The sequence below is a fragment of the Gopherus evgoodei genome, chromosome 2, assembly GCF_007399415.2.
Source record: "Gopherus evgoodei ecotype Sinaloan lineage chromosome 2, rGopEvg1_v1.p, whole genome shotgun sequence".
In the NCBI taxonomy this organism is placed as follows: Eukaryota; Metazoa; Chordata; order Testudines; family Testudinidae; genus Gopherus; species Gopherus evgoodei.
In genome coordinates this window covers 163,029,182-163,055,492 of record NC_044323.1, presented here as the reverse complement: position 1 = coordinate 163,055,492, position 26,311 = coordinate 163,029,182, and the positions used below count along the sequence as shown (strand labels likewise).

Genomic DNA, 26,311 nt, shown 5'->3' with positions numbered 1-26,311 from the left:
GCTAGCCTGGTTAAAGGCAGCAATGTAGATGCGCAGTACAAACATGTCAGGGACCCTGGGTACCTACGTGCATTGCTGAAGCCCATGCTGCTGCATCTATATTGCTATTTTTACCCATGCTAGCACAGGTATGGCTACCTGAGCTGCAATCACACCTCAGAGTGCAGTGTAGACATATCCAGAGAGACACTTGGGCTTCCCTCCCTAGCTGTTGGCAGGACACGGGATCAGGACTTGCTAGGACATGTTACATGAATATACACTTGGATTAGCATATCAGAAATGAATCAAAGCACTTTCAGGCAAACCAGTTCAGGTGTAGGATTAACCAGTTAATCAAAACTACATGCGCGTGTGCGTGTGTGTGTTTGTGATTTCCTGTCAGATACCCCTGATTTTAACATCATTACCTCCCTATCCCAGACACTTCTGCCGAGACCCCACAGTGCCTTCCTTTCTCAAGTTGCCAGTATTGCACTGTCAGCTCTTGGCACCTGGGTGTGGGCTTGGCATCATAGCTGGGACCTCCCCGTTGTTTTTAGGAGAAAAATGCCAGCTGGTTAGCTGCTCGACAGAAGGTACCCAATAAAAATCCCAGCTCTCATATGGGTACAACTGAAAGCAGCTCCCTAGCTGCCAGAAAGGGACCCCAGAAAATGTCCACAGGCCTGACTGAGGTGCTCTCTGTAGGGGTGGGCATGTGGCTGCTGATGACACCACAGGAAATGCACATGTCCTGCCGGATTAGGGAAAAGCTGAGCTGAGCCCTAAAAACCTGGGGTTGCAAACCCTCTGAAACAATCAGACTAGAACCCTTTGGGACACCAGCTTTGACTCTGGGGTGATGGGATCCTGCAGTCAAGTGGGGCAGGCAGCTGTGCATATGTGCTTTCTCTGCTCAGGGGAGATTATTCCTGGAGAATAAGGCAAGGTGCGCAACGTTACAAAATAAGCAGCCAAGTGCAGAGTGTTGGACGAAGGGCAGTGAGGCTCAGTCAGTCTTTCCCATCTTTGCAATCAACTCGTCACAGATCTTGGTCAACTCTTCAATTTCTTGGTTCTGAAAGACAAATGGTCACATGGAGATGAAGAGCTGAAGTTCCCCGATGGCCACAGGTAACCAGTGAGTGATCAATTCCAGACCCCTTCCCCACCGGTAATACAAATAAATCATCTTCATTATCATCATAAAAGGGAAGGCATGGCCCCTTGGGGGAGGGGGGCAGAGCCAATTTGCTTCTGCTGCTGACCCTCTGCAGGGACTGGGGCTCTATCACATGGCATGTGGGGGCCAATGAGATTGCTCTGTAGTTCAGGGCATTCGCTTCTGCAAACAGCTTTATGGCTACTAATCCCTTTGTAATGCCATCCATTGCATTTCAAAGCAGCTATCCTTGTAGTATGCAGGCACTCTGGCATGTGCCAGCTGAGTGAATGGCAGAGAAGGATGTCGAAAAAGAGACTTACTATCCACGCTGGTCTCCAGGAGATCTCCCTAGAATGATGCCAGAGATCTGCATTCCAAGATAGTCCTGCAGGATCTGCTGTCTAGGCAGATCCTGGGGGATCCTAATGACAACTTATCACTCTCCAGCTCCATATAACTGCCCAGGTCCCTGTCTAGGAGCACAGTCCTGATACAGCTCAAGTCGAGGATCAGCTGGGACACACATTCCATGGTGCGTGTGAGTTTAATAGCCGCATGGAGACACCCCAGTATCATTTATCGTCTGGATTTCATGTCCCCAAGTGGACGGTGCAGCTTGAAATGCAGCTGTTCCCAATAGCCACAGCAATATTTCAGTGTGATGTTAAGTGGAGAACAGGCAGAGATTTAAAGAACAGAATTTATATTCCTCCCCTCCTCACCCTGCCTGGCTTTGAGCTAGCTTTTCTGAGACCCTCTCTCTCACGCTGGCTGTGACCTGAGGAATGATCCCAAGATCAGTAGGAGACACTTTAATAGCAACTGTTTCCACTGAAATCAATAGCTAAACAAACACCACTTCAGGATCCAGATGGGGGCAGTGGCCAAAGGGCCTTTACCTTCTGTTGGAGGGCTCTCTCCAGCGATTCCACCTTCATCTGCTCTTTGCGCAGCCCAGCATGGAGAGCTGCACTCTCAGCTTTTGCTTTTGTGCGCACCTGAGCAATTTCTTCATTGGCTCTACGTTGGGGTTTAGAGAGAGAGACACACACAGGGTGAGCAAGAATATTTATCGCATTGGCCACAGCCCAACAGAGTAACATTACACAGTGCCACAGGGTACAGTTATCTAAATGCCTAGCAGAGCAAAGGATAAAGTCACCTGTTAAAGCAACCAGTAACAACTGCACTTGCTGTGCTGGCTCCAGTTCTCCTCCATGTTTATGAGCAATAGATTCTGAGGCTGTGTCTACATGGGGATGTTGCAATAGTTTAAACTTAAATTGGCTTTTAAACTGGTTTATTTAAGATGGGCAAACCCCTGTGTAGACACACTGCTTTCGGTTTCAGAGCAGCTTTTCTTGAGATAGCTTAAGTCAACTGCAACAAGTTTAAGATGAACAAAAATAAGCTCCTTATACCAAAATCAGACTGTGGACCCAGGGGTTTGACTGGTTTAACTACTTCTGTTTAAATTCACACCTTCATGAGCTAATTCAGTTCAAACTAAATGGAAGGATAAACAAAAATGAATCTGTGACTAGTATTTTTGTTTCAAAAGGGCTAACTTTACAAAATTAAGGAAATTAGAGAAGTGGATTGAGCTGAAGAACTTGTGGATCTAAAGGTGGAGGAGGCCTGGAATTACTTCAAGTCAAAGTTGCAGAAACTATCAGAAGTCTGCATCCCAAGAAAGGGGAAAAAAATCATAGGCAGGAGTTGTAAACCAAGTTGGATGAGCAAGGTTCTCAGAGAGGTGATTAAGAAAAAGCAGAAAGCCTACAAGGAGTGGAAGATGGGAGTGATCAGCAAGGAAAGCTATTTTATTGTAGGGTGACCAGATGACAACTCCAAAATATCGGGACCGCCGCAGAGGGAGCGCCTTTTCAGTTGTTACACTCACCGTGTCCGAGTCTTCGGCAGCACTCCGGTGGCCGGTCTTCAGTCGCTGACGGTCTTCAGCGGCATTTCCGTGGTGGGTAATAAATCTTGCTGGCAAAGAAAGAAGTACTTGCTGCCGAAATGCCACCAAAGACTGTCAGTGAGTGAAGGACCTGCCACTGAAATGCCACCGAAGATACGGACACGCCAGGTGAGCGTACTAATTGAAAAGGCGCTCCCTCTGCTTGTCACCACTGCCTGAGCAAAAAAAAAAAAAAAAAGGCCACCCTGCACGAAACAAAATATCAGGACAAAAGGCGTCCTGACCAGAGTTCGGTTGGGACGCAAGACAAACTGCTCAATATTGGGACCGTCTCAATTATATCGGGACATCTGGTCATCCTACCTTATTGAGGTCAGAACATGCAGGGATAAAGTCAGAAAGGCCAAAAGCCATGTAGAGTTGAACCTTGCAAAAGGAATTAAAACCAATAGTAAAATGTTCTATAGCCATATAAATAAGAAGAAAAGAAAGAAAGAAAGAAGTGGAACCGCTAAACACTGAGGATGGAGTGGAGGTTCAGGATAATCTAGGCATGGCCCAATGTCTAAACAAATACTTTGCCTCAGACTTTAATAAGGCTAATGAAGAGCTTAGAGATAATGGTAGGATGGCAAATGGGAATGAGGATATGGAGGTAGATATTACCACATCCAAGGTATAAGCCAAACTCGAACAGCTTAATGGGACTAAAATCGAGGGGCCCAGATAATCTTCATCCAAGAATATTAAAGGAACTGGCACATGAAATTGCAAGCCGATTAGCAAGATTTTTTAATGAATCTGTAAACTCAGTGGTTGTACCGTACGACTGGAGAATTGCTAACATAGTTCCTATTTTTAAGAAAGGAAAAATGTGATCTGGGTAACTACAGGCCTGTTAGTTTGATGTTTGTAGTATGCAAGGTCTTGGAAAAATTTTTGAAGGAGAAAGTAGTTAAGGACATTGAGGTCAATGGTAATTGGGACAAAATACAACATGGTTTTACAAAAGGTAGATCATGCCAAACCAACCTGATCTCCTTCTTTAAGACGGTAACAGATTTTTTAGACAAAGGAAACGCAGTGGATCTAATTTATCTCGATTTTGGATATAATGACAGGATATTCAAAGAGCTTGGCTTGTTCAGCCTAACCAAAAGAAGGCTGAGGGGAGATCTGATTGCTCTCTATAAATATATCAGAGGGATAATTCCTCTCCCTCCTTGGTATTTATTTAAGCTCAGTACCAATGTGGACGCAAGAACAAATGGATATAAACTGACCATCGGGAAGTTTAGACTTGAAATTAGATGAAGGTTTTTAACCATCAGAGGAGTGAAGTTCTGGAACTGCATTCCAAGGGGAGCAGTGGGGGCAAAAGACATATCTGGCTTCAAGACTAAGCTTGATAAGTTTATGGAGTGGATGGTATAATGTGATAGCCTAATTTTAGCAATTAATTGATCTTTGACTATTAGCGGTAAATATGCGCAATGACCCGTGATGGGATGTTAGATGGGGTGGGATCTGAGTTACTACAGAGAATTCTTTCCTGGGTGCTGGCTGGTGAGTCTTGCCCACATGCTCAGGGTTTAGCTGATCACCATATTTGGGGTCAGGAAGGACTTTTCCTCCAGGGCAGATTGGCAGAGGTCCTGGGGGTTTTTCACCTTTCTCTGCAGCATGGGGCACGGGTCGCTTGCTGGAGGATTCTCTGCAACTTGAGGTCTTCAAACCACAATTTGAGGACTTCAATAACTCAGACATAGGTTAGGGGTTTGTTATTGAAGTAGATAGGTGAGATTCTGTGGCCTGCATTGTGCAGGAGGTCAGACTAGATGATCATAATGGTCCCTTTTGACCTTAAAGTCTATGACTCTATGAGTCTATAAACAATGAGCAGGACCCTTCTCAACGTTACAGATTCTTTCAAAGACTCTGGTATGAATCTAATATTTTATTTATAAACCTGGTTGAAAGACTGAAATCAAAGTTCATTCTTGTTTCTCCCGAAGTTCCAGACTCAGCCTGCATTCTGCAGAGCCCACATGTGGGATTCTTACTTGTCTAGTTTTTCTTCTGCATGGATTTTCAGGGCTTGATACCGCTGCTCTTCCTGTTTGACCCGGGCTAAGTAATCCTGAGCACACTTTTTCAAAGCTTCTTCATTCTGGAAGATAAAAATTGCAAAACAATGGTGACTACTTTGAAATGGAGTTGAGCATGTCACACTGTGCTGATACGAACTACAAAACTGACACCCAGATGGAAATTGAGGTTCACAATTTGAAGTATTTTTTATTCTTCTGACAGATTGCTCATTTATGCTACGGCCTTTTTCCGCCACTCTGATAATGTTTTTATAATACCTTGCCTTTGCTCCAGCCCTTTGCTTGGATCCCTCTGTTACTTCTGGGGTCTTATGGTTCACAGAGTACAGGGAGAATGTGACTGTAAAATCTATTAAGAGGAACAGGCTCCCTGCTGCGATCAGCTCCAGCAGCTCTTATCACTGGCTTCCTGTGACATTTACAGCCCAGAAAGGTACCCTGCTTATTCATCCCAATGTTGACAGATAAACGCAAGCACCAGAAACATCCTTCAACTGAGGGCAAGGAGTAGAGCTGGGCAATTTTTTGACTTGTTTTTGGTGAAAAATGGAGATTTGGTGACATTAAAACAATTTGCAAATTTGTGTCAATTTTGCCAAATTGTTTCAAATGAAAAAAAATCTGAAAAAACCTAAACATTTAACTTCAATGTTTTAAAAATAAACCATCCTGATGTTTTTATTTGAAATGACTTTTAGCTTAGAAATGTCCTTTAATTTTATTGTAAAAAATGCTCCATAGCAAAACAAAACATTCTGACCACCCTGAAATGAATTTTTTTTACTTTCTGATTTGCTGAAAATGTCAAAAAAATTCATTTTCAGTTTGACCTGAAACAATTGCGTCTCCCTTCCCTCTCCCCCACCGTCCCAAAATCTTGGCCTTGCCAGTGTATTGAGAAATCTGTTATTTGCCCAACTCTACCGAGGAGCATTGATTCAAAGTAGCGTTGGGGACATAGGACAACCAAAACAGTATTGGACAAGAAACAGTAATAGCCTGTGTGCTTCTATAACCCCTTAACCAGAAACCATTGGACAGAACATCACACAGGCAGCACAGGAGGTACAACAAGGAAGAGGAAAGCAAGTCACTCAAGAGAGTAAAGGACCTTCTTAAACCCTTCCAGAATGCCCTTCAGGTTCTCGTATCTCCGAAACAGATCCGACAGGGACCTTTCTACGGAGTTCAGGTCTGCCAGGGCCTGTTCCTTTTCCATTGTGAGCTGCTGCAGACTCTTCTGGGAGGCCATGTTTGTCCTCTGTTCATCTTCTGTGAATTAGAAGTAAATTATATTTACATCAAAACTGTCCTTTTCTGAAATGGAGACTGCTGCCGCCGCGCCCCAGGGTTATCACTCCAAATTGCCCCGTGACAGCCCTGGCTTGGATTCCAAGCAGGAGGGACTCCCAGGAGCAAGCAGAGATGAAAGTATAGCTGCTGTCACTGCAGTGGTCCTCACTGGCCAACTTCAGATGTTGCTGATGGCTCTTCCAGGGGAGCTTCTGTCAGCCCACTTTGGCTGGACGATACATCGTCACGGTGGAAAGCCGGGGGTAGCGGGATGGGGTGGGGTGTCTAATAGAGAGGAACGTCAGGGCTATGGGAACACATGGAACTTCCCACTTAGAAAACCTAACGGTCATTTGTCAGAATGGAGAGAAGCTGGTCAGGGCAGATGGTGCAGTGGGAGTAAGGGATTCTGCTGCATGCTCCTTATGGAGGCCAGTCCTGGTTGTAACAGCAGATGGGCACTGAACTAGGGGAAACAGATGAAACTGGGTCCATTTTTCTCTGTGTTGTTATTGTGATCAGCATCCCACAAGCCATCCCGAGGCCACTAACTTCCTAACGCTAGTGACGGCTGCCACCTAGAGAGACCTTACCTATCATCTGGGCAATGGTCTTTTCATATTCAGCCACGATTTTCCTAGAACGAAAGGGGACAGGGGACATTTACACACAGTCTGGGGTTTCGTTTGTATTTGTGAAGCTCTGTTGCTGGCAAACTGCAGCTGGTATGTTGTTGCCATGCACACTTCTTATGGCTTTGGAAAACAAAAAGATACCAGCCAGTTCCAGAGGCAGCCTGTGTGCACAGTCTGAAGCTATATATAGTCCCTGAAACAATCTAGACTATAGGATTTTACTCTTAGCACAAAGAACATGATAGACTTGTTACAGTCTGAGCATGATGAGCTCAGGGCTTGTAATATGTTCCATCCTGAGCATGGCTATCCATGTTATTTTATTACCACCAGAGCGAACCAAACCACAAGAATCACAAAAGAAGAGATGCACGAGCAGCTTTTCAGTACCAAGCAATTCAGCACCCCAAAATCAACAGCTTTGCTTCAATATACCCCAGTGGCTGCATGGAATGTCCCCCAAGAGTCAGGCACGATTTGATCTGTAGCTCTGTGTGGAAATGCTAAAGGATAATGTTGGAGAGGTGAACACCTCAGAGCTCAGATTTTTACCTCATTTCCAAGACTTCTTGTCGGCTCTCTTCATATTTTTTCTTCCATTCATTTGCTTCGATCTCCTTAGTGATTATCTACATGATAAAGGAAACAAAATGCAAACTCTAACTCTCCACCTCCAGGCATACAAGGGCTGTTTTCCGGCAGGTGGAGCCCTACAACTGAAGCTCAGCTTCAGACTATGACTTGAGAAAGACATAGAGTATAATCAGAGACATTAAATCCAACCACTAGCAATGCAAAACCTGAACGCTTTGATATTAGCTGAAGACAGCTCTTTAGGGGGGAGGGAGAGGTCAGTGGTTTGAGCATTGACCTGCTAAACCCAGGGCTGTGAGTTCAATCCTTGAAGGGGCCATTTAGGCATCTAGGGCAAAATCTGGGGATTGGGCCTGCTTTGAGCAGGGGGTTTGATTAGATGATCTCCTGATGTCCCTTCCAACCCTGATATTCCAAGATTACTAGCAATGGGCAAAGATTTAATCTAGATTCCAGTGCTGGCTCAAAATGTTTGGAGCGTCTAATTGCAAGCATTTCTGCTGAAAATTATATGCTTATGCCATTTGAAAAATAAACATTAAGTGGCAAACTTGATGCATAAGGAGATGATTGCCCCAAAGCCTGCCACTGCACATCAACACAGGTGCTCACCTGGGGTTTTATAGAAAGGGACCTGTACAAATCTTAGATACATTCATGGCTATAAAACTCTCCCCTTTTGGAGTCTTGCTTTTACCACAAGACGATGGAAGTGTGAGAGTGGGGGGATCTGCTGCTGTCTTCTTTGCAGGCACCTTCTGCAGGCCAGGAGAATTGCTGGCCAAGCAGTAGGAGGGTACCCAAGAGGAACCAAAAGATTCTCCAGCACTCGATGATTTAAAATCCAGACTAGAGGCCTTTCTGGAAGGTGTGCTTCAGCCAGACACAAGATTTTGAGCTCAATACAGAGTAATGGGGTGAAATTGTAATGGCCTGTGCAATAGAGGTCAGCCTAGATCTACTGTTCCCTTCTAGCCTTAAACTTCATCGCCTGCCCCACCTTTTCCGCTGAGAGTGTCACCCCGCAGCATCTCTGCCTCTCTGGGAGGCTAGTTCCCACATCCTGGATACACCTAAGATGTGCGGCAGCAGAGGTTATATTATTAGTGTGTGGTAGACCCTAGAGGCCCCAGGCAGAGATGGATTCCTGCTCTGGGTGAACACATTTTGCTGCCCTAAGCAGGCACCAGCCCCGACAGTGCTGAGTCACCATTACCTCTTCTCTTATTAAAGTGAGCACGGCTGTTTTGTCAGATTCACTGAGGCAAATGCTTTCCAGAGGACTTTCACTTCCACTCGCTCCGGTCGTCATGGCCCCAGGGGCTTTGTCCTTTGAATACAGGCCACAATCACCCTGCGGTGACAAGAATTACTGCTCAATGACACATTCAATCTGCAGTTTTTCTGCCCAACTGCCTGTCTTTGGGGTATGTCTCCACATTCTAAAGTCCTTCCTTCACCCATCCTGTATATGTACACTGAACATTCAGAGGCCCGTCTCCATTGTGGGAAGGAAACAGTGGAGTGTCTGGTCTGGATACAAACCCTATCACTCCAGTCATGCCCAGTCCCCTTCAGGTCCCATTGTCTACTGAGCCAATTCCACCCTCTCTTGAGGCTGGATGAGTGATTCCCTCCAAAGTCACTTGAAAATGCAACTGTCAGATTGGCATATGGGCATACGCTTCCATTGCAGAGTGAGGGGGTTTGACGCATGCTCTAGAAGGAGCAGGAGCTCATAGGATGTGTGCACAGTGAAGGGAAAAAGGCCTCAAGGAAAGTCTCTTGCTAATGCACCTGACGGGCAAGGGTGTGAGTCCCTTCCAGGTCAGCCTGGCCTTTGTCTCTAGGCTACCACCCTTTAGAAATCCAATAAACTTTGAGTCCTGAATAGGATGTTAGATTTAAACCAAACGTAGAAATGACAGAAAGCCTGTTTCGCAGGGCCTATATCAGACAGTTTCTAATGAAGATGTTGCCAGAGCCAGATCCCACAATATTATCACACTCCCTTTGCTACATGCCGCGGGCTGCTACCGATTTAAAACAGCTCCAGGGACATGAGCTTTGCTAAGTGTTGTTAATTGCAGCAGCCTATGTCAGGGCCTGCAGGGGACAGCGTATCCTGTGTCAGTCACCTCCCATTTAATGGGGGATTCACTACAGCCGGAAGCAGTTGTATAGATGTTTGCTCAGCCTGGGTTATTTTGCTGGGCTTCACAAGTGGTTCTAGGGTCAGACAGCCTTCATGCACGGAGCAGTGTCGATTATCTGTCTCTGCAGAGCAGCCATCTATCTGACATTCCTGTGCAGACAGGGTCCAATCATTGCTTCCCTGATTGGAGACAGATTGCCATCCCCTTCCCTCTGCATTAGCATGTGCTGTGCAGCAGCAACCTCTTCTTGGAGCAACTGGGCCAGCCAGGTATTTAACATGCTTCCTTAGAGCAGGAGGTCATCGGATAGGGTCCTTCCAGTCTGTGTTCTCTGGAACGCTTGCTGCATATTCCCTGACCAATTACTCAAAGCAGCCTCATCCAGGACACACCCCATGAAAACCAAGAGTCTCTCCTACCAGGGAGAACTTCACAATCTAATACCCTGATCTGGAAATCAATGCACCTTTCACAGATTTCCCTTGCTAGTCTTACTAATGAGCAAAGTCGCATATGCTCTACCTTGGGACTTCTCCACTCAGAACCCATCTCCTCTTACTTAAATGCAAGGAAATCACAATGCTAAAATCATTTAGAAAAGGCCTCATATACTGCACTGCTGAGGGGGTCTATTCTCCACTGTTGCAATCAATCTAGCTTTAAATATCTCCAATCCTTTCTCTCGGGAGATTCTCCACAACCTGACCGATCTCACTGTTAGAAAATCTTTCCTGATACCTAGTCTCCTAAAATGTCCTTTTCTTAATTGTATGCCACTAATCCCAACTACACTCCCTTCCCAGTTATCTGCTTGGCCACAGGCCACAAAGAGAGAAGCATTATACCGAGGAGCTAGTCAAAGTTTGTGCAATGTTTTGTTAAAGAAAAACACCCTTTCTCTGAGCAGTACATTCTAGTGTTTTTCAGTCGTGAGCCAGATGCAGAATCTTGTTTGGTTAGTGAGGGTGAACTTTCTTATTACGCAGCACAGCGGCAGGTGAGTGAACACAGCACAGTAATGGGAGTGTCAGCTGCTCTCGGCATAAATACTCTGAGACCCCAAGCTGGTGCAGTTGGAAAAATCTTGTTAATGCGACCCCTGCCCAGGGCCATGCAGTGCACCAAGAGAGGAGCTCTTGGATGTAGGTTGGAGATTTCCCTATGATATCCTACACTAGGGCACATGCTCTTGAGCACTCGGCAAGTAACAATCCCCCATGTTTCCCGCCCCCCAAATCGGCCACTCCCACTTTCTGCCAAGCTCCCAGTTCCAAGGAAGGAGCAAGCTGCCCTGGACACTGACCATGACTTGTCTGACTGAGTGGAGAGTCTCCCTCTAATGTGGCTCAATACCCCCCTGAGTCCTGCATGCCCATGTCCACCCCAGAGCCTCTCTGTACCAACTAATGCATTACACTGAACCGTTAGAACAGCTGCAGGGCTCTGGAGACCTGAGCTGGGAATCCCCACAGAAAGCAAGTACTTTCCCCTTGGTTTGCTTTACTCATGTCCTTGGGAGGCTTAGGGTAGTGAAATTTGTCCCAGGGAAGCTGAGCTGGCTGCCGGGGTTAATCTCATTGTCATCTGCCTGTCACCTTCCTCTTTTAGCTGTTCCAGCCGTGTGGAGCTGAGCCAGCATAGCACATCCCCCTGCCCACGGCTCTGTCACAGTAGGGAAGGGATTTTATCTACACACCGGTCACAGCTGCTCTGACACTGCTGCCTGGCTCCCAGCAGTGCTACTGTGCATGAGGCTGAGCTATCAGGACACAGAGCGACTGAGGAGAGTACTGGCAGCAGCAGTGCTCTCTTGATCACCAGAGCTATTTTATCTCGTCCTCAGTGGACACCATTCTAGTTGTAGGGAGGGAGCAAGCAAGCTGGCTTCCAGAAGCAGAGTTTGGGGCCCTTTCCAGTAGGGTGTGAGAGCTCACTTCCCCGTCGCTATTCACTGTGATTGGTTCCAGAGAGACACAGGATTTTTATTCACTCCACCAGTCTGTTTTCTGTTTCTCGCTTTTCCTCTCTTCTCCCATCCCCAGCAGCAGACACTGCAGTGGCACACTACCCGAGACCACTTCAGCTCCATGCAGCGCCCAGCAGAGGGAGCCGAGCATGCAGCCCATGCGGACAGCAGACTAGCTGTGCATTGAGGGGCACAGCTGGCAGCAGTCCCATCAGCTTTTAAAAGAGCCTCTTGCCACATGAATCCAATTCATGTTGCAAGGAGATTACACTGCTGGTCTAATAAAGTCCACAAGAGCATGACACCACATGCCAATCTCCCCAAGCACATGGCAATGGGAAGGCAGCTGGCAAGGACACAGAGATGGTCTGCAGGCAAATGCAGCAGCTGTCACTGCCAGCACCTCACAGCCACCATCTGTCTCTGGGGAGAGTTGTTGCAGCTATCGGGCTGCATTGCCTGCTTTTCACCAGCGGCTGCTACAGGATTCCAAGTGATGGGGACAAGACTCTCCCTTGTCACTGGTTTGAGCTTTATCCCCTGACTTCTCCTCTTCCACTTCATTCGGGCTGTAAAGCTTCATATCTGGGCATCTTAAAAATGCTCCGACAGCATCTGCGTATGTCTCCACTGCCCATCTGATTCTGGGGACCACAAACATCCACTTGTCCATCACGCGCTCCTGACCACGTGTGGCTCACACACTCCCACCTGTCCTGATTCTCCATGGGATTCCTGGGTGTACACAGTACCATCCCTTCTGCGGACAGTTCATTTGCCCCTGCCTTTCCCTGCCTATACCAGCACCCTCCCATCCGCCTGCCTGGACAAGGTTTTGGGCTGCATGCACAGAAGGAAGGCCTCTCTCTAGAAAGCACTTCAAGGGCTGCTGTGAAATCAGGATTGGTTAAATCCCCAGTTCACAATTTTAAATACATTAGCTCCCAAAGAAGCTTTCTCCTGAGGTGCTTTCAGAAAGACTTCCCACCACTGGGTGATCCAGAGGCCACTTGGCCATTTCTGCAGTGCCCTGGAGGATTCAGGCCTGTATCAGGGAATGTGGAATATTAGTGGTCAGAGAGCAGGGATTTGGCGTGCTCACTTAGTATATTCAGCATAGTCTCCCACTTTTCACTGTGCATGCAAGTGTTGCAATATGCAGGCAGAGGCCCAGCTCTTACTCACAAAGAGCACTTCTTACTCATGCAAACAACCCTGCTCAAGTCAAGGAATGTGAGTAAGAATCAGGCCCGTGGTGAATCACAGTGTTTCAAAGGAGGTCACTGGCACAGGAGAAGCGACAGGTCAGAGTAAAGGTGAAGCTGCACTTACCAGGAGGCTGCTGGGCCCATCCTTCTCCTTCTGTTTGGATGTCTCTTTTTCGAACCCTAAAACACAGGGCACGACGTGTTACAGCTGCCTTGAGAGCACGACTGTCACTCCAGCAAAGAGATTTGCTGGAATAGAAGAGTTTAAGGCCATCTCTTGCAGTTCCCTAAGGCTCAGGATTCCAGGCTCTGTGGGGTTCCTGTCCTTACAAAGATGGACAGTTTTATTTTGGGTCAGCACATGGCCTATCAGTTTTCCTTACACACAGGGACATGCCCACCCAGGGGGGAACCTTGACAACAGCAAAGGAGCAGATTTTTTGAGGTTTTTAAGGTCAGGCTTGACAAAGCCCTGGCTGGGATGATTTAGCTGGGGATTGGTCCTGCTGTGAGCAGGGGGTTAGACTAGATGACCTCCTGAGGTCCCTTCCAACCCTGATATTCTATGATACCAGCACCTGCTTACCAAAGGAGCTGGCAAAGTATGCGGAAGACAAAGCAGCAGCTCTGTATAGGTACAGTACCAAACCATACTGATACTGAATAGGGGCCCCAGGGAGGATCAGAGCCCAGAGCAGGAATGATGGGCTAGGGGTGAGGCTGCTGGACTGAAACTCAGGAGACCCAAGTCCAGCTCCTCACCTTGGGCAAATCAATCTATCCTGTGCCTCAGTTCTCCATCCGTGCAATGGAGATGAATGATACCCCACTGCATTCAAGCTGTGGGGATACAAGCCATTAATGACCAGGAAGTGCTCAGATACTGTGGTACGGGGACCATACAACTCCCTAGATAAGCTGCGTTAGGTGCTGTACAAATACACATGAAGATGAGATCTTGAGCTTTTCCTGTTTTCTAACAGGATTTACTTGAGTGTCTACAGTCACAGTCATTACCCATGTACTCTGTAAACTTTGGGGTTTTCCTTGGGGTCCTTTGGCTTGGGAAGTGTCATATCAATGTAACACAGAATCACAGAATTGTAGGGCTGGAAGGGAGCTCGATAGGTCATCTAGTTCAGTCTCCTGCACTGAGGCAGGACCAAGTGTTATTGATCCTGGGAGATGTTTGTCCAACCGGTTCCTGTCAGGAATCTAAGATATTATTAGAATTAATAGTCCCTACGGGATAAGGTGATGTGCAGCATAGGTGGCAACTGCCTACCCTGAGAGCTCTGGGTCAGGCACAGAGGTTTTGCTCTAGCCCCGGGGCTCAAGACAGGAGTAATGGATGGGCACAAAGGAGATCAGAGTTAAGGGGAAAACCCATCACGTGATGGAGCTTAGAAGGGATGAGCTGCTTCACTCATTCAGCATCCTTTGCAGGCCAATCTGTAGAGAGGTCCTGCAGGAGGCAAGGTGGTGCAAGTCTCACTCAGTGGGTGCGAGACTCACTCCCTAGCACGCTCGCTCACTCTCACACACACTCCTAAGCTTATCTCAGTTTTAAGTAAATATATAGAGATTTCAAATATTTTTACTCAGGCACTGCAGGAGACAACAGTAAGCTTGGAAAGATGTTTCCCAAGCTTGTATACTGCAGTAACCATGGAGACTACGGGCCTTTGTGCGATACATGTGCAAGAGGACAGAGGAGGTTACGTGGGGATTGTGCGTGTGAATACTGGATGGGCAAAAAAATATGAGTTTGCCCAAAAAACGAGTTGGACTTGATCAAAAGTTTGCAGCTTCTGCAAAATACAGTTCCATATTTAAACTGCACTGAGCAAATTAATGTCCTCAGTGATCTCCAACCACCCAGGTTTTTGTTCCAACCAGCAAACAATTGTCTTGATTAAAATCCACTAGTTTGCACGGCACATAGAATTCTCACGTGTCCTAGCCTTTAGTGTGAATTAGGACAATGAAGCATTTCCTATGCAATATTAAGCACCGTACATTTTAAAACAAACTATTAAGTGCTGGTTGAATTAAACAGCTGGCCCATTGGATGTCACCAAGGACCAAAGATGAGAGTCCCTGTCTTAAGCAATGACCTAGCACACCTTCTGGAAAGTGTCTCTCTTTGGCCTTGACTCTCACTCTTAAGGACAGCCAGCCCTTAGCATCTCTGTAAAGGGCTGGTGTCCATCTGCTCAATGGGCGTGGGGATAAAGGGATCCATGTAAGTGCAATCAAGGGAGTGAGGACTCTTCCCCTCCAAATGAAAATCACTGGCCCGCTCCCCACAAGGGCACCCAAGAACAAGAGCGGCAGCAAAGCGGTGGGCTTGCTGATTCAGCATTACCCACCCCGTAGGGCTTCCCTTCTGCTGAACTCAGAGCAAAGGGGGGAAGAACGCTTTCGTGGCCATGCTGCCATGTGCAGTTGTCCTTGACAGGTGCCATTCACACCACTCCCCTCGGCTGCTGGATCCTGACCTTGGCAGTGACAAGGTATTTTCCCAAGTTTCGAATTTACCCCCATCTGCATCAGATTGTTGGTAAATGTAGAGACTGTAGGACATTTAAAAAAGACAGAGCAGTTGGGAGTTGGGACTGTCCATGAACAAATTTTGCCTCTGATGTGTGTTCATGGGTTTCCTCTGGCTTCCTGTGCCCCAGGACACCCGTCCCCTCACTGTGCTTTGGCCTCAGAGCCAGCTCTGTCCGAATAAGCATTTAAGGGCAGGGTTTTTCCCCATCTTTGTGCTTGACAAGATGCTGCCCTGATGGCCCATTTTCTCCATTACCACTTAGAGTAGCAATGCTGGTTGGTTTCCGAGAGGAGGGAGGGAGGTGCCCACCATGCCTCTGCCCCCCATACTCTCCCCTGCTGCCACTTGGAGACATTGTCACACACCAAGAGGAGGAAGGGCAATTTCAGTCCTCCAGGGTGCTGCCTCTGAGCAGTTTTGACCACAGCCACTGACCTTTCCAGAACCATACTCAGTTTGGCATGCACACAAGATGTCTCCCATCTTTCCACCACTCTCCAGCTCCACAATCTGGATTTGCACAACCACCGGCAACAAATGTGACGCTGAATACTGACTGAGTGCAAGATCCTTCACTCCCTGCATGCTACCAAACAGGTTTGTATACTCTTCGGCCAAAAAAGACCATTGTGCCCCTCCAATCTGAGTTCCTGTATAACACAGGCCATAGGACGGCCCTGAATTCCTTCCTAACTAGAGTAAATCTTTCAGAAAAACATCCAGTCTTGATTTAGAAATGCCAGTAATAGAGAACCCACCACAAACCTTGGTAAAATCATTCCATAGGGTTAATTACTGGTGCTGCGTTCCACCTGAGATGTGTCTGCATTTCAGTGATGGTTGCAATGACTCACACATATATAGTCTCTGTAAAGCGGAGAGATCATTTGGGATGAAAGGCTGTTGATACTGCAGGTGGTGGCAAGCAACAGCTGTTCCCCCCACTCTGAATAACACAACTATAAGCCTCACACCAACTGGCCCTGATGATCTGTCAAGAGAGTGGTTCAAATGTTCCTTTCTGTTCTCACCAGCAGCAGAGGAGAGTAGACAAAAGCTGCCTCCTCCAATAACTGATGTCTGTGGAAATTGTGCAACCCTACATGACTCCAGTATATAATTTATTAACCCTATGTTCCTAAATTACACCGTGGTGCTCTGTGAATGTGATTGGCAAAAGCAAATGTATCATCAGAATACAATTATGATGGAAAGCAGGAAGTGAAAGGGCTCACTCTCCACTGCTACAAATTCTAGTTCATTTTCTCCACTTGGTCTATTGTTATTTTTTATTGTCTAGATTTTCAGTAGGCCTGATTCTGCATTGCCTTGCACCGTGGCCAATCTCTTCCCTCAGTGGAAAGTGAGTGCCGAATGCAACCAAATCAGAATGGTGGGAAAGATGTAAGTTTTGCACTGTGACGCATGGCTACCCAAAGAGCAGGGTGCTGGGGAATCAGGCCCTGTGAGTCTACAAGAACAAATATGTGAAATAATTGTTTTTCTCCTTATCCCACGAAACCTTTATTTCCCTGGAATACTCAACAGCTCGTGGCGCAGTTAATTTTCAACGGTGACCTCCCATGTAGAGAGAAGTAAGAATTCTCTCCTCCAGGAAATATGCCCACAGAGACTATTACAGTTATTTCTCACATTTCAGGAGAAATGATTAATGTGTAAGAAACAAAACTTGCCAGGAGATGGCTGCAAATTTTCAGTGTGGCAGTTTTTGCCGTTCTCACCTGTAACTTTGACATTGATTTAATATCACCCTTGCTGACTTTTAATTATTTCAAAATGGATTGGCTGGAGCTGCAAATACAATAGAAGACAAAATACTGCCACAACTGTTTCTGCAGACCTTGCTTAGAAAATCCAAATGTCCTTACAGGCATGTATCCAGAACAGTTTTCATTTATATGACTCTTTAATATACAAATCTACATGATCTAGTAGACAGGTCCTGGGACTAAAATCTAGGCACATCCAATTTCTAGTCTAACTCGAATTAATGTGTGACCCTTAGGCAAGTCAGCTTAACCAGTCTGTGTCTCATTGGTTACACTTACGAGTTACAGTGCAATAAAGGAGCCTCGGGTGCCCTAGCTCATTTCTCGTCCACACTGGCAAGGCACGTAGAGCGCTCTGACTCCACAGCTACAGTGCTGCTGGTACTCCACCTCAGTGAGTGGAATAACGTTTGCTAAGCCCCCACTGGAGTGCCGTGGCGCTGGTGTGAACGAGGTGTTGCGTTACTGTGCTCTGATCAGCCTCCGGAAACATCCCACAATCCCCTTAAGTCAAGTGGCCACTCTTGTCGTGAAATCGGCTGCAGGAATGTGGAAATGCCCTTTCAAAGCTCCATTTTGGAGAAGCTCGCTGCTTATCAGCTCCGAGAAAAGGTACTGTTTGCTTTGAGTGAGAGAGAAGCGGGAGGACGGGGGTCTGAACTTACAAGACAGCATGCTGACACACTCTCAGCACCCCAAAAACCGACTCTCTCTCTCCTCCCACATAGGCATAACACACTCCCTGTCACACTCCACCCCACCCCACCCCACTCCACCCATTCGAAAAGCAAGCTGCAGTCACTTGCATGATGGGATAGCTGCCCATAAGACACTGCTCCCAGTGCCACAAATGTGGCCACGCCAATGCGCTTGAAGCTGTCAGTGTGGACAGACTGCAGCGCTTTCCCTACTGCCGTCTATGAAGGTGGGTTTAACTTACAGCGCTCTAAGTCTGCAAGAGTAGCCGTGCCCCTAGTGGCCTCATCCGTAAAATGAAGAGAATACCTTGAGGGATGAGCTACCTTACTGGGCTGTGAGGACTAGTTAACATCTGAATAGTGCTTTGAACACGTGTTATATAAATTGCTCACACTTCTTCTAATTACTGTTACTAAATATCAGTCCACATGTTACCAACTCTCAGTCTCCCCACGCTCACACTGGGCAGATGTCAAAAAAGCAATAGCGCACCCACAGGAATTGATTTTTGATTCATGTTTGATTGTTCTGAAAGAGCACAAGCTGGTTTTCGGCTTGATAAAAGTTTGGTCCCACTTCACCCCACTGGATTCACATGACAGAACAGACTCATGGCTTAGACAGGGAATTTGCAAAAGCGGCAAGGCAGCAAGAGAACCAGTGTTGTGAGAGAGAGGACTGTTTGTGATCCTGGATTTATTCTATACATCCATTGTCTGAGCCAGTTTCCGTCAGTGGCCATGGAGATGAACTTTCTAATGTAATGCTGTGAGCTTCTGTACAGCACTAAAATTAAAAAGGGCCTATATAAAACCAACCTACAATCACTGACTTTTCGTAATGTAAATAATACAGATGAGCAATTTGAGCCTTTAACTAGAATATACTGTAGCTTCCTGCCCAATTAATGTAAATAAGATGTGAGATGCTGCTGCTCACACTGCTCTGTTTGCCGTTAGAGGTTATTTTAGAGGTCACTTGGATTTCTGAGCCTACATGCTGTATATGTCTATAGCGTTAGAGAGAGATATAAATAGATATATGCTTCCATACCTGCTTCTGAGGATGAAAACGCATGATTTATGGTAGATACAGGAACATTGGAACATTCAAAGTACTCCAGGTCGTCTTCTGGCTCACCTTTCACCTCTGGCCCGGATGGTTTCTGACTGGAGGATGTAGATGCCAGCTTCTCTTCATCAGTAGCGTGGCCATCACAGTTTGCAACATCTGGGATTTTTGAGATCAATGCTCCTTCATCCTGTGGGATCAAGGCAGGCAATTCAGCAGGGCTAAACTAATCCATCGGGATCAGGCTAATGCATCATCAGAACAGCTAATGAAAAACAAAAGAAAACTCATCAAGCGGGCAAGCTGCTCCTATTGGCACCTCAGGAAGGTTTTGGAAGAGAGAAACACATGGCAGAAAGGAATGGACAAAATCCATCAAGCTGTGTGATCACAAAACTTGGCACTGCACCGCTGCCCCAGAAATGGACAGGGGACACTTCCAAGGAATTGCCCCAGTTCCCTCCTATGAACAACACAGAAATGTAGAGACCATGGTTTCATTTATTGGCCAAAAAACTTATCAGGGCAGGGAGGGGAAGGATTATCGGATAGTTGCACATAAAACATCTCCATCGTGGATTCTTCCAGCTCCTCCTCATGTTGTTCACCTGCTCCCAGAAGCCAGGATTTGGCGATGTTGAGAGCGATTTTCATCGGACAAGGGGGATGTAGTGCATTCTAGTGTTTTCCGGGACATCTGCAGGCTGGTTCTGGGTTGTTACAGGTAAATATCAGTTTAAAGCTAAGCCCTCCAAGCTCTTCTCATGATTATGTCCCCCCTACATCAGACTGGTATCAGGAAAGACATCCCTGAATCAGGATTGCAAATCCTCCTCCTTCTCAACATGCTCACTGCCCACACACAAGCTCCTGCTGGCCTCCGAAGAACACAGGTAAGTACCATTTGCTTAACTGTACCTGAGTGCAAACATCCAGGACCAGGGATTGCATCTCATATTTCTTCACCTTGCAACCACTCCTGCAACAAGAAAAAGAGACAGATTCAGACCCAGCTTTGCTGTTCTCACCAGGAGGAGGATGGGTGGAAGAAGCAGCATGTGCAGAGAGAGGCTGAAGCAAATGAAGGGCAGCCCCGGTGCTTGCATTGCATTCTGCTGATGGGACAGCCCCAAGCACTCATTAGGAAAATATTATGGCAAAGCACGTTCTTAAAGCAAAACAAAAAAACAACCCAAACCAACCAACCAACCGTTGTTTTCTTCAGAATGTTTACTCCTTTGCAAAGGAAAAGCCCAGAGGAAGCATCTCCAGTCAGCTCTCGCCTGCTGATGGAGAGGATTACAAACAACAATAAGCTCGGCCAAAAAGGGTTTCTCTTACTAGGTCATTGGCCTGAATCTCTAAAGCTTTATCTGGAGATATTATCCAGGGGTTTAACATGCATGTTGGTCTTCCAGTAGGACGAACCATTCCAACAAAGAGACCCTCCACAAGCACCAGTGCATGTCTCCCCAAAGCCATGTGTTACTCTGTTCTATCTACCTCGCGGTTCTGCATAGCGCTCATCTCCATAGTATCCGCACCTTTCCTAGCAAGTCAGATATGCACAGCCAGGCCCGAACAGACTTTATGGGGTCTTCTGCTCTTCTCTCTTCCCTGGTCGTAGTGCACTCTGCTTGGTGTGAAGGGCAGACTCATTTCATTCCTTTGTATTTTAATGATCTATCGAGTGACGGTGAAAACGACGTCTCAAAGAGGAGCGTGCTGCAGTATTCCCTAAAGAAGGCTAAGCTCAGGGTGACTCTGAGCTCTTCTTGTGGCTCATTCCAGACATGGATCCCCTCAAATGAGAATGCTCCATCTCCAGTTCTCAGGCATTTAGTCCTGGGTTTTGCAAGCTGCACTGTCAATAGTAAATCCTGAATGGAGATGTGGTTATAGGTGTATCTGGGTCCTAACACACTGATGGCCCAGGCCTTGAATTAACTCTGGAAGCAGACCAGGAATCAGTGGAGAGACCATATGTCACGGAGTCACCGGGCGATGCTCTGGAACTGCACCCCACCAAGCCAGTCAGGACTTTGGGGAACCTCCTCTCCCTTGGAGCAGACTTGTTCAGGGCAAGAAGGTCACACAGCTTCACCTCCTGGGTCTCTCCTTGGAGCATTCAGCATCCTCTGCCCCTCCGTGCGCTTCCCACAGCGAGCCTGCCCCAGCGGGGTCCTGGGGAAGCCACCGGGTTCTGCACCCCCACTTTGCAGTCAGACGTGACTCTCAGCCAGCCAGTAAAACAGAGGTTTATTCGATGACAGGAACAGGGTCTAAAACAGAGCTTGTAGATACAGCGAACCGGACCCCTCGGCTGGGTCCATTCTGGGGGGCAGTGAGCCAGACCCTCAGGTCTGCCCTCCACCCTTGACCCCAGCCAGCTCCAGACTAACAACCTCTCCCAGCCCCTCCTCTCTGCTCAGCTCCTTTCCCGGGCCAGGAGGTCACCTGATCCCTTTGTCTCCAACACCTTCAGTTGGCACCTTTGCAGAGGAGGGGCCCAGGCCATCAGTTGCTAGGAGACAGAGTGTCAGGCATTTAGGTGCACTGGCCCTTGGCTCTGCCAGATACTTAAGAACTGCCATGGGGACACTGAGGCACCAATACAGTATTCAGAGAAAACATTAAGAACTTTCCCAGTTCGTCACACCATAGCACGGGGGTGAGACATGGTAGCTTGGTACATGTTCCCAGTTGTCAGCCCATTGAGGAGCTGGGTAGCCGCATTCTGCCCAATCTACATTCATAGCCACAATCAGCAAGTGTGGTTTCACTTTCCCACCAGGTTGCATCCTTGCTTTAGGCCCTGTGCTGAGCTTTGCTTGGGTTAAGGGTCTGTTTTTTCTTGGACTCCATGTTGATTCATTTCAACCAATGTGTTAAACAAATCTAGCAGACAGCACTGAGCTTCCAGGGCCGAATCCAGCAGAAAATAACTCAGGCTCTCTGAACTGAGCAGTCAAGCATGCAGGGCTGAGAGGCACTATTCTCATTCTGGCATTTGGCAAAACAGACTGGCCTTGTCCCATGGACTTGGAGCATGCACCGAGGGATGTGGAGGCAGGAGTCTCTGGGGCACAAGAGGAAATGGGGACACCTGCCTTGCAGCAGGATAACATGCACAAGTGCATTCATCTCTCTCACACAGCACAGGAAGTCATGTTTCACCATCTTGGCAGGGAGCAAAGTTTCACCACCACCTCATTGCCCCAGTTAGCAACCTATTGTTCCAGCCCTTGGTTTTTGGTTCCCCAGAGGACAAACATTTGCTGAGCTTAAGACAGATCTTACAGACATTTACAGGAAGGATCACTGCCCCCTGCTTTCTCAATGCTCCTTACCAGCAATTTTGCAGTGCTGAAGTATGAAAAGATTTGCATTGAGGCCCTACTCCAGGAGTCCCCAACGTGGTGCCCGTGGGTGCCATGGTGCCTGCCCGTGGCATCTATGTGCGCCCGCCTACTGGCTGATAGAAAAGCAGCTGCCGAAATGCCGCAGAGAAGTGGCAACGTCAAGACATCAATGTCAAGCGGCCGCTTCTCGGCAGCATTTCGGCAGCTGCTTGTCCAGCGGCCATGCTCCTTGGTGGCTAGTCGTCAAGCGTCCGCCACACTGAAAAGGTTGGGGACCACTGCCCTACTCCATAATAATCCCCTTCTCCCCCCCTCAGTTCACTCTCAAATAGCCCTGTTCTGTTTTCGCGCCTCTGCCCATTTTCCCTCATGGACACTCTCCATGCAGGGATTACTAGTACTCCAACAGAGCACAATGAAATCCATTATATGCTGGCCCATGAGGGAATCTGATTTGGAAGCTAACATTCAAATCTGTGTCTGCCTCAAAACCCCACTCACTCAACTTCAGTTTTCTTCATAAGGTTCTAACACAAGCGGTTGAATCTCAAGTCCAATGGGGCGTGGCAGATAGCAATCTTCATAGGTACAGAAGAGGGCCACAATGCGACCTGCTGGGGAGAGGGTTCTCATATCATCTGGTAACCAGTTTGACCAGAGTACCCTATCCCCTGGTATGCGATCCACAAGCTTGAGGGAAGGAGAAGAACCAGGCTAAGCTGCTCTCAGCCATAGGTTGCTATTACTCACATTCCACTAGCCAGCTAAGTTTTGCTTCTCTCTGCTAGACACATTTGTGCTCTTCTGCTGTTGTTCTAATCCTGGAGCATCAATATAAAGTGACCTGCTTCAATAACCTCCATGGCTTTCAATCAGCAAACCCTGAGGCTACCAGAGTCAACAGGGATATGGGACTACACAAACTAAGGAAAGCAGGCCATGAATTACCTTCTTTCTACAGCACATTGGGTGCCAGTACTTGGGACTCAACTAAAGCAAAGAAGATTGCATTCAGCTCAGGAATAGGTCTGGTAAATGGATTCCTAAATATGTGTACAATAGGAAGCTCCCTAGTCCATAAGTCCCAATTAAAAAACAAAACACCAATAGTCCAGAAAGGCTGGTCAGTTTTCAGTCTGAAGGCAAATGCCAACATTTGCATTCAGTTTTGCTGAATACTGTTCAGTATTGTACATACTGTAACTGACCCTTTCTCTGCTGGCATCTCTAGCTGAGAACTACGCAGACAATAAAGGCACAAATGGGGTAACATAATGTAAATAAACTATGGGTAAGTCTCCCATTCCAGATAGTTCTGAATTTCCCTAAATCTACCAGCATAACCTATATAAATCCTATCTCCTCGGCTGCTCTCCGGAGTGGGTGATGGGCGGTGTTAGACAGTCACGAGTAAGATGAGTCCATCTGTTCCAGGAGAGTAAAAGGACCCTAGAAACCTGGTGTCAGACGATCTCTGCTGCTCTCCTCGTTACTACAGGAAAGCACAAGGGAAAGTGCAGAACTTCCACAGTGACAACACTGGGAAAAACACAGCAAGGGGGGGAAATACTTTCCTACAAGAACACGCAATATTTCACTGGTCCATTGTGGCTGGGGTGCTCATGCAAAGTGCTGTGGCGTACACGACTAGTTTGTTATGGTCAGGCTGATCACACATGCAGGCTGAGCACACCGCTGTGTTACTGTTGGGGGCTGATGCAAGCTGGGGTGGCACATGCTGGTTTGCTATTGTAAGGTTTTGTGATGGGTCTAGATGAGGCTTAGCCTCGTGAGGGACAATACCCCAGCATGTTTCAGTCTATCTGGCTGCTCTAAGCAGGCTTTAGGGGCTCAGTTAAAAAAAGTAGACAATCAAAAAGGTGTCGCCCCAAGGTGAGAGCTATAACCTAGGAGTGAAGACAGCTGCCCCTACCAGTCACTAAGCAGAATTAACCAGAATGGTTTTGTGCCATCAATGTTTGAGTCCATCAAAGGCAGGATTCTCTCCCCACTCACGGCAAGCCTGGGCCCAAATACCAGCTAGATAGCTCAGACTCTTCGGGGCACGTTCCTCTGACAGCGTGGGGTGTCATTCATCACGACCAGCTCCTGAACAGGCTGGCTGCCTGATGTTCTAACCCAGTGCTTCTCAAACTTTTGTACTGGTGACACCTTTCACCTATCCAGCCTCTGAGTGCAACCGCCCCCCCTCTTACAAATTAAAACCACTTTTTAACATAGTTAATAGCATTATAAATGCTGGAGGCAAAGCGGGGTTTTGGGTGGAGGCTGACAGCTCGTGACCCCCCATGTGATAATCTCATGACCCCCTCAGGGGTCTCGGCCCCCAGTTTGAGAACCCCTGTTCTAACCTAACCCTAAGATAACAAGACAGGGCACTGGCCTGGCAGGCAGAAAATCTGGGCCTTATCCCTGGCTCTCCCACGGACCTGCTGTACGACTTTCAGTTACTTGTGTTTTCTGTTTCTCCTGTTACCATTTGTCTGTCCGTTCTATTTAGATGGTAAAATCTCGGAGGCAGGGACTGTCTCTTACAATGTGTCTGTGCAGCAGCTAGCACAACAGAGTTCTGATCTTGGCTGGGGTCTAGGGGGTACTACAGTACAAGTAATTCACATTAATCTATGCACTGAGAGCGTTTGGTCTCCACCCTGCCTAGAGAGAAGCTGTTTACCGTCTCCTTGCCAATCACTGGATAGGGCCAGTAGTAGTTAACTCATAATGCTAATACTTCCCTTGCTGAAGGTTGCTATTCTTTGCAATCCATTCTGGTTTATTTTACTGTGCAGGAGATCTGCACTGAGCCAGGTAAACCCTTCCCAAGTCCTAAAGACATAACCACAGGAAGTATGAAAAAGAAACAGGTTTTCTGAGTCCCTGGGCTCGTCATAGGGCTGGTCTACTCTACGGGGGAAAATCGATCTTAGATACGCAACCTCAGCTACGTGAATAACGTAGCTGAAGTCGAAGTATCTAAGATCGAATTACTCACCGTCCTCACGGCGCGGGATCGATGTCCGCGGCTCCCCCTGTCGATTCCGCAGCTCCGTTCGGGTTGGTGGAGTTACGGAATCGATATAAGCACGTTTGGGGATCGATATATTGCGTCTAGATGAGACGCGATATATCGATCCCCGAGCAATCGATTGCTATCCACCGATATGGCAGGTAGTGAAGACATACCCAAAGCCTCTGTGAAGCTATTTCAAGCTGTTCTGTCCATTGTCCTATTGAGTCTCCTGCCCTTGGAGCCATTCCTTTAGTATTCGCTGCCTGCCTCACTACTTTACAAAGGCTAGTCAGGTGGGGAGACTTCCCCTCCCCGAGGAGAGAATCATCTGAAGGACAAAAACAACCTTTGTCTCTACAGTGTATGGATCCAGGAGAAGATCCCCCTAACTTAGGGGTATGGCTACACTTGCACTTCAAAGCGCTGCCGTGGCAGTGCTTTGAAGTTTCGAGTGTGGTCGCAGCGTCAGCACTGGGAGAGAGCTCTCCCAGCGCTGCACGTACTCCAAATCCTCTACGAGTGTAGCTTGCAGCGCTGGGAGCTGTGCTCCCAGCACTGTGGCACTGTTTACACTGAGGCTTTACAGTGCTGTATCTTGCAGCGTTCGGGGGGTGGTTTTTTCAAACTCCTGAGCGCGAAAGTTGCAGCGCTGTAAAGCGCCAGTGTAGCTATGGCCCCAGTGGTTCTCAACCAGGGGTACGAGTACCCCTCGGGATACATCAACTCAGCTAGATATTTCCCTAGTTTTACAACAGGCTATATAAAAA

At 47.3% G+C, this 26,311-nt stretch overlaps 1 protein-coding gene across 6 annotated transcripts in view; it reads right to left on the bottom strand.

Moving 5' to 3' along the window:
- Nucleotides 1-333: 333 nt before the first annotated feature.
- The window catches only part of TACC1 (transforming acidic coiled-coil containing protein 1), a 93,107-nt gene continuing 67,129 nt past the window's right edge, over nucleotides 334-26,311 (bottom strand). For 4 of the 6 annotated variants that reach the window (XM_030552214.1, XM_030552211.1, XM_030552209.1 and 1 more), the window contains 10 exons: nucleotides 20,070-20,130; nucleotides 19,134-19,341; nucleotides 13,159-13,214; nucleotides 8,921-9,058; nucleotides 7,663-7,739; nucleotides 7,069-7,112; nucleotides 6,294-6,454; nucleotides 5,135-5,241; nucleotides 2,047-2,167; nucleotides 334-1,060 (listed from right to left, as the gene is read on the bottom strand). In XM_030552214.1, the coding sequence (XP_030408074.1) occupies nucleotides 992-1,060; nucleotides 2,047-2,167; nucleotides 5,135-5,241; nucleotides 6,294-6,454; nucleotides 7,069-7,112; nucleotides 7,663-7,739; nucleotides 8,921-9,058; nucleotides 13,159-13,214; nucleotides 19,134-19,341; nucleotides 20,070-20,130 (1,042 nt within the window). In that variant the 3' untranslated portion in view covers nucleotides 334-991. The remainder of the gene's footprint in view (nucleotides 1,061-2,046; nucleotides 2,168-5,134; nucleotides 5,242-6,293; nucleotides 6,455-7,068; nucleotides 7,113-7,662; nucleotides 7,740-8,920; nucleotides 9,059-13,158; nucleotides 13,215-19,133; nucleotides 19,342-20,069; nucleotides 20,131-26,311) is intronic. The other 2 variants (XM_030552212.1, XM_030552213.1) reach the window with 1 other exon arrangement.